The 12728-nt window shown below is 44.0% G+C and overlaps 1 protein-coding gene across 1 annotated transcript in view; it reads left to right on the forward strand.

Annotated features, from left to right (window-relative positions):
• The window catches only part of PCSK2 (proprotein convertase subtilisin/kexin type 2), a 294044-nt gene that overhangs the window by 233684 nt on the left and 47632 nt on the right, over window positions 1-12728 (forward strand). Inside the window, exons 7-8 of the mRNA XM_019626211.1 lie at window positions 1615-1703; window positions 9628-9803. Of these exons, the coding sequence (XP_019481756.1) occupies window positions 1615-1703; window positions 9628-9803 (265 nt within the window). The remainder of the gene's footprint in view (window positions 1-1614; window positions 1704-9627; window positions 9804-12728) is intronic.

Consider the following 12728-nt stretch of genomic DNA (forward strand, 5'->3'; position numbering starts at 1 on the left):
TATATATATATATATATATTCTTTTTTTTTTTAAGGGCTGGTGCAATAGCACTGCTTGCACCAAGAGGATGTTGCAAACAGTACACTAGTCAACACTGCAGAAATCAAAACTCCCTAGGGCCCTGTAGCCAGTATCCCCTGCACCCACATTTCCTTATTGTGCGCCACAGTTTGAATGGTGAATGGAAAAGCCAGCCCTCGCTACCATGGCCCTTTGATAGGCCATGCTCATACTGTTCCAGCAGACTTGGTAATGAGACATTTTAATCCCTTAGCTGCTTCACAGACCATTAAAAAGGACTTTTCAGGGTCAGGACTGGTAGTTTCAGGTGACTTGTACCAGTGGAATCTTCCACATCTTGAATGCTGTTTAGAGTTAAAACATGCATTCTGATTGACTTAAGAGTTTATGCTTATTTCAATTCTCTATTGCTGCTTAACAGACTACCCCAAAACTTAGTGGCTTTAAAAGGAACAAGCACTTATTTGCTCACAGAACTGTACCCTGGGCAGGAACAGCCTGTCTTTCTCCACTTGCTGTTGACTGGGGTGACCTGGCTGGTCTAGAGAAAGAAGATGGCTCCACTCACACGTAGGGCATCTCATTTGAGGTGTTGGAACATTGGAGGTTGCTGGGCCTCTCTCCATGTGGTCTCCTCTATTCCTGGGCTAGTTCAAGCTGCTCTCTGTGGCACCAGCTAATGGAAGTGGAAGCTGCCAGTCCTCTTAAAAAGTGGTATATCACCCTTCCACTGCATTTTATGGGTCAATGAAGACAACAGGCCAGCTTGATTCAAGGAGAAGGAAAATATACACACAAGGGGAAGAATTATTTGGAACCTTTTGGTATAAGGGAAGAGTAAGCAAGCAAAAGGGAGATAGTTAATGGAATTATGGTGTCTGTTACAGAAAACGTTTTAGAACATGAGCCCTGAGAAAGCCTTGCTCAGGATTATAAGGCCAGGCAAACCTCAGAAAGATTATCTAATAAATGCCTGGGGTTCTTAATCTGGTCAGCTTCAAAGGTTCTGTGGACCTCTTGAAACTATATGCAAAATGCTGCCAATATATGCTTTTTTAATCCCTGGAGGAAGGTGGAAATCTATAGCATTCAAAACATCCTCAAAGGAGTCTATGATCCAAAAAATATAAGTAACGATTATCCCATAACTGACAGGCAGCATTACACCCCAATGGATGAACCAGCCTTGAAATTAAGCAGCACCCCACAATTCTAGTACTTAAAAAAAAAAACAGAGCTGTTCCAGTCAGCACAAACCTGTCTTATATTTTTCACCAGAAACCTGTAAGTGTATTTTCTGCAGGAAGATACTTCAAAATTTAAAGTAAAGATCACATTTCAAGGTTGAAATGTTCTGCAAAGCCTCTATGGGTAGAAATAAGTCAAGGTCAAGAAGACAGCTGGGAGGGGGGACAGGGAAGAAGGGGGTCCCTGGGATGCACAGATGGAAAATCGGGGGTGGGAGGGCATGTGCTGGCCCCAGGCTAATTGGACCATTGAAAGGAGTCAAATGGCTTCCAAATGATAGAATTTAAGGAATTTTCTCCAAAGTCTTTTGAAGCTGTATCTAACATCTTTATTTTTCTCTGCAGTCATGGGACCCGATGTGCAGGAGAAGTTTCTGCCGCAGCCAACAACAATATCTGTGGAGTCGGAGTGGCATACAATTCCAAGGTCGCAGGTAAGCTGTCCCTGCCAAACAGCAGGCCCTGTTCCAGGCAACCAGCCGCAAAACGCATCACACCCTGGTGTCTAGGCTAGCCAGAGCCTGGCAAAAACCCCCACTGTGGGTGGATATCTGGTATTCCTAGATTTAGCAAGAGTGAAAAAAATATATTTTTATTTTAACCTATATGGCAATATTAATAAACTTAAAAAAATTTTAAGTATAATATAAGTACAGAAAAATACACAGATCACAAACATACCGCTTAATGAATTTTCACAATCTGGCCAAATCCATGTAGTCATCAAGAAACAAAATATTACCATTACCAGCATCCCAAAAACCCTCCTCATGTTCCCTCCCGATTACTACCTATACACACAAGAATAACCAGAATCCTGATTTCTAACATCAAACGTTGGTTTTGTCAGTTTTTAAACTTTATATAAATGGAACTGTATTGTCTGTACTCTTTTGTGTCAATATCAATAACATCTTAACGAGACTCAAACACTGTACAATATAAAGAGATGTGTATAAAGTGTTATAAACATACTCAGAATCTTCAAAACTTTTATTGTTTTTTGTTTTTCTGATTGGCACAATGTATCTCATCTTTCGGGAAATATATTTTACCTAGAACCTTTTTATTAAGTTCCACAGGAAGGATATTTAACAATTCCATCTTTACAGAGGGCTTTAGAAATGAGGGTGTCAAGTCACTAGAAACTTAGAAACCAACACCTGTCCTAGCCCCACACCAAGAAAAGAGGGAGAGAAAGAGGATGAGAGAGGGGTTTATCATCTTTCAACAAGCTGCTGGAGAACAGAGTGGCTCCTGGCTCATTCCAAGTTTTGTATCAAATTGGTTCTTAATTTATTTAGGCTGAGTCATCCAACCTTGTTTTTCTTTTTTTACAACTGTCTTCATATTTTTTCCTGGTGATTTAATGGAACCATAAACATACATTGTGCTGACACTTGCATTCCAGGGATCTAAATAAAGCAAAAGCAACCTATACAAACCCACCATTAACCTCTTTCAACACTGTTTGCTAAGAGGCTTGCCTGAGCTGGGTGCTGAATTTCACAAAAGAATATATCTGGAAGCTTCTGAAATGTAAATAGAAGAGGCTTTGCCCCTTGGGCTTCAGCTCTCTTTACTTTGCGTGCATCCAAAATGCTGGCATTAAAATGTCAGAAGCTATCACGAGCTCAGGGGAAAGAATATCACCCGATTAATATTTTATAAGCAAGGCTCTTACCCTCAGGTGGTAGCTGAGGCGAGATGGGTTTTCTATTCACAAAGCAGAACTGGAGGCAACTGAAAAATTCAAACCTGGATTTCCCATTTACAATTATTATCTTCAAAATAGTTTTGAAGGGTCTATATACCTCAAGCCATTGGTTTGTTTGAACCAGGCATTCTTAGAACTACTACCTGCAAAAATTAAGAGTTAGAGCAGCTCAAGGTGTTCTGGGGGTTATTGGGGTCCCGTTCCCTATCTGCTTCCTCTATCTTTTTCTCTGAAAGTATCTGAGCTGTTCATCAAATGTACCTAATTCTTTTGAATTCTCTTCATTTGAATTTCCTAAAAGCAAACCCTGAGACAAGAATTTGGGTGTATAGAGGGAGAAGAAATTTCCCTCTACCCTTTTAGTCTCTTCTGGCTGGTACAAGAACTAAACTGACATGAGACAGATTAACAGGAGAAAATAACCAAATTTAATTATGTACATATGTACAGGGGAATCCATAAAAATATGGGACCCACAGACAAATCAGGCAGTTTAGTTTATGTGCCATCTTGAGCTAAGGAGAAGGGGGTAGTGGTTTGGGACTTTGAAGGGGAGGAAGGGAATTCGCACAGAGATGGAAAAACAAAGTTTGATAAACAAATGTTTTCCGGGCCAGCAGAGACAATGGGACACAGAGCGGACTCTGATTTCTAGGCCCTGCAGGGTATCCCCCACCACACCAGGTTCATATCACATTATGGTTGTCTGTGGTGAGCGCTCCCTTCCTGGAAAAGCCCCTCTATCTAAATTCTTTTAGGCAGTAAGGGGAAAGTCAAAGGTTCTTCTTGAGTCTTTTATGTCTTAAAAATAAAATAATCCTCATGCCAGAGAGAGGCAGTTTAGGGTGGCAAATTTTGCTTCCCTCCAGGTACAAGGAGTTTATTTGGAAGGTGACCGCGGGAAGCAAGAGTGAGGGTAATGCGGCAAAGGGCGGGAAGCCAAGAAGTATGTGTAGATGAGCTGGTTGCTCCCATGGATGGCTAGGGCTCTGAGGGACTATGGGGACACCTTCAGAAATGCACCCCCAAGGTGAGGAGGCTGGGAATTTATCCATCAGCTCACATCCCTCATTGGTGAGGAAGTCTCCTGGGCCACAGGCACCCTGGTGTCCAGCCTAACAGCTCACAAGGACTGAGCACAACGCCTAAGGCAGAGAATGCCCCCAGGCAAAGACACTTGGCTCGAGCCAGCAGATCCAGGCAGGGTGCGACAGCCTCTGCCTCACCTGCTAACTAACCCCCAATCTCAAAGGTGGGTGAATGCAGCCTGATACCTCAAAGATATGGCCTGTGCTTTCTGAAACCCTCGCAGCAATGCTTTGAAATTTCAGGAATCAAGACCAGAGCTGGCAGGAGGCATGGCCAGCCACACAAAAGTTTTCTCGGCAAAGCAGCCGCCTTTCTCTCCCTTTCCACTCCCTTAACCCGGCTTTGCTCCTCTGTAACCACTCATGGTGGTTCTAACTACTCACGGGCCAGAAAGCTGTAGTGCCCTGTCCTGTGCCCTTTAGTGCATCCAGTGTTCTCTAGGTTTCCCCCAAGAGGTCAAAAAAGAATTCTTCATGAGGAAGTGCTAGAGAGTTAATCGAGAATCCCAACAAAAGCAGAATTTCAGACTCCTCAGTCTTACATATTTAGGGGGAACAGTTTGTTTATTCTGGTTGGCAATTTCAAAAGTTGGCTGATTTTTATTATTCTAAATGAGCATACTCTTCCAGTGAACCTTTCCTTTCAGGGACAATCTGATCTGGGGATGTTTAGATCGCCACCTGGTGGCCAACCACGGTCATTGCTAGTTTCTGGCAGTTTCAAGGTGTTTAGTTTCAGACTGGGGAGGCATTGGCAGCAATGTCCCAAGTCCTTCCCAGGTCCTGGGTCTCTCTTTATCATGTCTTTTTAAAAAAAAAACGGCTAAAATTAAGGTGCCATAGAATCTTAGTCCAGAAAAAGAAAAGAAAGTGGAGATGAGATTATAAAATAAGTCTTCTGAAAGTTAAAGGAAAAAAATCACTGAGCATCTCTTCATTTGCCTGTTAGCCTCGTGGGTCCTCTTCTATTATAAACTCTGCTCATTTCCCCACTGGAATTCTTGTCTTTTTCTTGTTGATTTGCAAGCGTTCATGGTATGTCCTAGATATTAGCCCCTGATCAGTTTTAACCAATGCAAATATCTTCCAAACTTTCATATGAGATCATTTGTCCATCTGGATTCCACCTTTGTATGTCATGCTAGCTGGGGGTCTGGTTTTATTTTTCTCCAAATAGTGAGTCAGTGTTCCCATACCATCTGTTCAATAACCCATCCTGTCCCTTTGATTTGTGGTGCCACCTCCATTGTATAAGTTCCCATACATACATGGTTAGCCTCTGGATAAATACAATTTAGATAAATCCTTCTAACAAACATAAACTAGAAAGTGTAGCCACACTCCTGCTACTAGTCAGCCTTTGCATATGCGCTTTCCTCTGCCCAGAATCCCTCCCCCGACACTATACCTGGTCACCCGCTCTTCCTCCTTGCTCTCGGGCTCCCGTTTTTGCTCCAACACCACCTCCCGGACCAGTTTCCTCATCTACACTTGATAAAGCATGTTGAATTTTCCTTCCCAGCAGTAACCACTGTTGGTTATTGCATATTTTTGCGCATGGTTATTTGATTAGTATGTTCCTCCTCAGGCAGACAACAGTCTCCACGAGGACAGAGGTCACGTTGCTCACTTTGGCAACTAACACAGGATCTGTACACAGTGAAAGCTCAAACCCCATTTGCTAAATGATAGAAAGAAAGGAAGGAATACAGAGGAGGGCCAGTGAAGAAACCCACTACAAGTAGAGGAGATGAACTGCTGAATGAAAGAATGGGTGGATGGTTGGAGTTGAGGGATTAAGGACGTACATTTTTTACCCAGAAAGCGAAAGTATCTCCTCTTCTACCAGCATGATCTCACCTTTGCTCCTTTATTGCAATCAAATCAGTTCCAAAAAAACCTGGGCCTTACTGTTGGGTGCCTACCATGTGCCCGGTTCTGCTGTGGGTGGTGGATACAGCAGTGAGCCTGCAGACAAGACACCTGCCCTCACACAGCTGACAGTCTAAAAGAAGACTCTGACAATGAGCAAATAATCAAGATAATGATTGCTGATAGGAACAAAACAAAGCAAGATGTCAGAGAGTAACTGGGGTGGGGCACAGCAAGCAACTTGAGGGTGGACTCTATCGCACTGCACCAGGGTGCTTCTCAGAGCAGCCCTAGGGTGCTTCCAGGCCAGGTGAGACTGACCTTACCTTCCTTTTTAAGCCACAGCATACAGGTTTATGCATGGGGCTTTGGGATGAGATCTCCTTTGATCAAAGATTCTGAAGAGTTTGAAAACCACACTCTTGACAATTGTTGAAATATCTCCACCAGGAACAAATAGCTTACACCTATCTGGCAAATAAAACTCATAACATTTCCATGGGTTTACACATATTTTATCTGAGTTTTTAAATAAACCAATAAAAATCACCCATTATCATGATTACCATTTTTTCAAATCCTTAAAACCAAGATCAGCGTGAATTTGCTCCTTAGTCTGCAAACTAATATTTATAAGCAACAAAAGGTGACAATTAGAGACACAGGTTTGTGGACAGATGTAACATTTCCTGGTGTCAGGTACAAGGTCACCTTTTATAATAGGAGTGGGCAGAAAGGATTAGATCAAATCCCCTGAGCCATGAACCCCTAGAGCCCAGAGCTAGCAGCAGTGCAAACTGTGCAGGCAGGCCCAGACCCTAAGGGAGGAGGGAGGTACAGAGTTACCACTGGTCATTAACGGTGATCTATCCTGGAATGGGGGAATAGATACTTTATATGCACTGTCCCTTCACCATCAAATCACATCAGCCAATAGAGCTTTTTACAAACATGAAGACACTTCATCCTAGCTCTCTGGTCTGCTCTCTCTCCTTCTGCCTTTCACTCTCACTCCCTTGCCTTCCCTCTTTTCTCTCTCTCTCCCCCTCTCTCTCTCTCTGTCACCCTGTTATTCCTAGAGAACCCAGGGACAGAAGAAAGGCCCTCCCTAAAAACCCATGGGTCACCCTGAGCTTGTCTTTACTGCTAATGGTGCAGTCTCTTGCAAAAATTAATGCTGTGTCTCATTCAATTAATGCATGCCTCATTCCTCCCGAGCATAACGAGATTAAAAGAATGTCGGGCGCCTGGCCCCTGAATACGAATGAGAGCCTTGCTCCCAGTCTGTGGCCGCCCTTGTCTCCCTTGATGCTGAAACAGTCAGAAGATTAATGCACACCAGCTATGATGTTCTGTGCAGCACAAAGGGACACAGAGAGAGTATGAAGAGAGAAAGAGGCAGAGGTTCAAGAGCTGCAAAGAGAGAAGGTACAGGGCACAGCTGGATACACCACACACTGGTTGTATGACAAAATCCAGTGTTGCCATTAGCTGGCATGTGGGACAGTCCAGGCCTACTTTGGCCAGGGTTGAATTTCTCTCAACTTCCAGTTGAAGTGGCTGTTCAGTCCTGGTCATCTGGGCACTAGACAAGTTCAAGACCATCTGAGTTTTCCTCTTTGCAGGAAAGTGAATACAAGACTCTGCATTGTTTCCCCATCCACAAAGTGGGCATGACTTCTTGCAAGAAGCAGATGCATTATTTGGTTTAGTCTGTGATGTGTTGGCTACCTTTGTTAAACAAATTTTTTAAATAAGTAAAATATAGATGGATCAAAAATGAAAGGTGGAGTTTGAAATTTCCTATACTTTATAAAATGAACCATAAAACTGAGCTTCCAGAAAGTTCGAACCATAGACTATACTTATTCTGGAATAGCATCCTCCAGGACAAAGGATGTTAACTTATAATTGGATATTTGTTGGCAAAAGTGTTGACTTGATTTATAAATTAATGGTAGAGGACAGACTATCTGGATCTGTTATTATTTGTTCTTCTGGACTTTTCATTTCAGTTATGGAGAAAGTCAACTAAATAAAGTAATAATACCATGCATTTATTCACCAAATACTTATCAAGCTTAAGATAAATTCCAAGCACAATGCTGATGCCCTAGGACACAGAAGTGAACAAAATAGACACACGCCCTGTGTTCACAGACCTTGCTATCTGGTGGTGAATGAAGCACACAAATAAATGATTGTAATGGAAGGCCAAAAGTGCAATGCTAATGGAGGATCCGAAGAATAGGGACCAGAAAGTCTTCTGGGGAAATGTCTACTAAGCACATAGATAGTCAGGAGTGGAGTGAGCCCTGGGAGAAGTTACAATGCAGTCACAGGGGTGGGCTATGAGATGTTGAGGAGGAAAGACCTTAAGAGAGAAGAAAATTTTATGTCATTTGCACATGCCCTGCAAGAATCTCAGTTGTTGCAATAACTGATTTGCATACCTTTTTAGAGAGTGATGCTTGTGTAATAATGTCCTTTGACCATAGGGGGACAGGTAAGGAGGGTCAGCATCTAAGCTTTGACAGAGTACAGCCCTTCATTTCAAAATCCTGTGGACAGAAAGACTTACGTCAGCTGTACTAAAATTCTAGGCTACTTGCCACAAAGTAGTTTATCAAGCAGAGAACAATATGGCCCCAAACAGCAATGTTTTGAGGTTAATGATGGAGGGACAGAATGCCCATTCCACTGGCTATTGCTTAGTTTACCCTGGAGAAGCTTTTTACAGGCATCCAAAGGGTGATGTGAACCATGGGTGCCCACCAGCATGCCCCTTCTCCCTGTGTCCCACTGCCCAGCTCAGGTTTATGCCCCCACAATCCTAGACTGCAGGACTCTGCTCTTTTTCAGCTCCCCAGCAAAAAGTCATTACCACAAGGCATCAGAGAGTAGCACCAACTTTACAAAGATGCCCTACAGTAGAAAGAGGAGGTGGTTGTATCACACACTCCATTACTATTACTATAGTATATTTTAGAATAACCCATGCAACATTTCTGTCCTCCCCAAAGTTCCTAACCCCGAGTGTACCTGCACTGTTCCTGCCCCCTTTGGACCTCTGCCCTCTGCCCCCTGGGATTTCTCCTTAAATATCTAATATTTATTGTCTCCCCCCACTGTCAAAGCACAGTAGCTTTATTTCTCCTTTGAAACTTGACCCCAGTCAACACCCAGTCCTTGGAGCCTGACCTTCCACTTAGAAACAGACTTATCAAGGAATGTCTTCAACAAAGGTAGTTTCTCCAGTTGGGAAGTCTAGTAAACTTTGCTAGGGTAAAAAAGCTGTCTTCAAATAGTTACATAAGGAGAGGCCGAAGGTGAGGTTCAAAAAGGATCTGGTGGGCCAGTCTGTGCTTTCTTCTTGATCCTTTGAAGGAAGGATCCGTCCTCAGGAATAGCCTAGGACTTGAAACATGGTGAATCAGCTGTTCAATAAATAGATGTGGAGTTAATACATAATGAAATTTGATGGCTGAAAGATTAAATGTTGTATAGAAATCTGCAACCCACACACCACACGCAGGTTGGACTCAGGATTCCACAGCGTGTCTCAGGGTACCCGAGATGGCGGACTATTCAACCACAGCGGGGACTCGAGCTCTCCTCCCCACCATGTCTCCTGTGAACTGGGAACCAAAACGCTGTTTCCCTGCTTGCACGTGTCCACAGGTATCCGGATGCTGGACCAGCCGTTCATGACAGACATCATCGAGGCCTCCTCCATCAGCCACATGCCCCAGCTGATTGACATCTACAGCGCCAGCTGGGGCCCGACAGACAACGGAAAGACAGTGGATGGGCCCCGAGAGCTCACGCTTCAGGCAATGGCTGATGGCGTCAACAAGGTAAAGTTGTTCCTGTCGCCACGAGGCTCTGATCCAGCACTGGGTGGGGGGCGCAGCGAGTGGAGAGAAGGTGACAATAGAAGAGGGCAGAGGGCGGAGGTGGTGCTGTTACCCTGTGCGTTAGCTCAGGTCCTGCGAGAAATGGACCCCAAAACCGGGTTAGACGTACAGATTTATTGGAGGGGACGCCTGTGAAGGATGACGGGGAGGCGACGGGAGGAGGCAGGGGGCGCCTTCAAACGCAGACGGCGACACGGGTCTGGCCCCTGCGAAGGAAGGGGAAGGAGGGCCCCACTCTTCCCTGGTGTTGGCGGGAAGGGGCCTGACCAGCGCCCCCACCCCGCCAGTCCTGGCTGGGAGCAGCATGCAGGCAATCAGGAGCCTGCACAAACTGGGCGGTGGATTCAAGAGGTAGCAGCGGGGGCTGTGAACCCACAAAGCTCCCAGGTAGGAGGTCTGAGCCGCGGGTCTCCTGTCTCCGTGGCCACAGCTCCCTGAGATCAGCCCAGGAACGGACAGAGCCAAGGAAACAGGAGGCAGAGCCTCCAGAGGGAGGGTGGCGAGGGGTTGGAGGATGGGGTGGCAGACGCGGGTCACTATGCTGGTCAGCGGCTGCACAGGGAGAGAGAGGAGATTCCCTCTCTGCCATCTCAGGGCAGGGGCCACCCCAGACAAGACTTGAGCCAGGCTCCGGGATCAGCCTCCCAGGGTTCCGGTCCCTGTTGCTCTGCTCAGTGTGAGCGTATATCCGCAAGTGACTTGACCTCACTGTGCCTTAGTTTTCTTGCCTGTAATATGGTGATAACCATACATTCCTCCTGGGATCCTGGTGAGGCGTAAAGAGATAATATGCAAGTGCTTCACACTGGGACCTGCCACACGAAGGGTTGGTTCTTGTCCCGATTATTATGGATGCTTAATCCACCGCCCCAAATTTTGTGACATAAAGCACAACGTTTTACTAGGTTTGTGGATTCTGTGGGTCAGGAATTCAGATGGGCCCAAGTGGGGATGCTTGTCTCTGCTCCACCAGCCTTGGACCTCAGCTGGAAGACTCCTAACTTGACTTTGCAAAATGCGTTTTCGCATGTTCCTGTGATGCACTAAATTCAGAATTTCTGCTTGTTGGTAACAACACCTACTACGCGGAGTAGGAATTTTGGCTCACTCAGTCTTTTTTCAGGGTTAGACTTGCCATCAGGTTGACACCAATGCCCTTCTCCATGCTTTCAGTTTCATCGTCTAATCTGCCATGGTGTGGGAATCACATCCCAAAGATTACAACAGTGATGTGTAGAGTAAGAGTAATCAGGTCTTAAATGAGGAAAAGACTTAAGTGTATGACGTTTAGAATATGAACTTTTGAAAATCAATTTTAAGAATATTTTAAAATTTTGCTTCTTGGATTTTGACAAATTTCAAATAGATAAAATGGCAATAGCCAAATTGGGATACATAAACTAGCACTATTATAAATAAATTATAAAATACATTTGTTTTCTGTATATTTTTAAATTATTTACAGTCTGTATATGGAAAATAAATAAGCTCATTACTTATACGTTTATAACAATAAAAGAGGTATCAAAACACAGTTTGTTTAACAGTAGCTTAGATGGGTAAAAATATTGAAGAAAATTAGAGTAAACAACTGAAGGTTACTTTTTCTTTTCTGTTTGTTTTTTTTTTTAGAGTTACAATATGCCAAGCATTGTTTTTTGGTGTGTTTTTTTCAAACTATAGTAACTATGCTCTACATTATACACCCAGAACTTATTTATCATGACACTGGAAATGTGTACCCTTTAACCAACATCTTCTCAATTCCCCCACCAGCTCTCACAGCCCCTGACAACCACCATTCTACTCTGTGTTTCTATGAGTTTGGGTTTTTTTAGTTGCCACATGTGAGATCATACCATATTTGCTTTTCTCTATCTGACTTATTTTCCTTAGCAAAATGCCCCAAGTTCCATCTGTGTTGTCACCAATGGCAGATTTTCTTCTTTTTATGGCTGAATAATATTCCAGTGTGTATGTATGTATGTACGTATGTATGTATGTATGTATGTGTGTGTGTGTCACATTTTCTTTATCCATTGTTGCATCGATGGACACTTAGGTATAGAATAATGCTGCAATAAATGTGGAAGCGCAGATATCTCTTCAAGATACTGATTTTATGTTCTGTGAATACATACCCAGAAGTGGGACTACAGGGTCATAAGGTAGTTCTATTTTTAATTTTCTGATGAGCCTCCATACTGATTTTCATAATGGCTGCCACCATTATGCCACCATTATATTCCCACCAACAATGCACAAGGTTTCCCTTTTCTCCACATGCTGCACAACACTTGTTACTGCTTGTCTTTTTGATAATAGTGAAGGCTACTTTTTGTATACGTTTTCTGAGGTCAGAGAATGAGTGTTTTTCTCTCCAGCTATTCCTCCTCAGGAATAGCCTAGGACTTGAAACATGGTGAATCCGCTGCTCAATATATAAATGGGGAATTTATACATAATGGAATTTGATGGCTGAAAGATTAAAAGTCTTATAAAAATCTTTAACAGGGGAAGCCTTTGGTGGCCCAGCCCTGGCTGCTGTGAGTGTTTGCTGCTGATGACTCACAGCTGCCCCTTCCCTGGAGAATTATCATGGCTGACGGGAGACCTCTTATCCAAAAGGTTCTGCACCCACCCACACCCAGGGGACAGCCACAGCCTAGGACGGACTGATTCAGATAGAAAAGGCCAGGCTGCTTATCTCCAGCAGGGACCACTCTGAGGTGCAATGTATGCTCCAGAGCTCCCAGTGAATCAAGCCAATGCTTGACTTTACTCAAGACCACATCATTTGGGGGTTCCTTCCCCTGCCTCTCCTGTTTTACTCCCTCACTCAGGAGCTTCTCCTGAGAGCTCTCC

The sequence above is a fragment of the Hipposideros armiger genome, unplaced genomic scaffold (genome assembly GCF_001890085.2).
Source record: "Hipposideros armiger isolate ML-2016 unplaced genomic scaffold, ASM189008v1 scaffold_663, whole genome shotgun sequence".
Classification (NCBI taxonomy): Eukaryota; Metazoa; Chordata; class Mammalia; order Chiroptera; family Hipposideridae; genus Hipposideros; species Hipposideros armiger.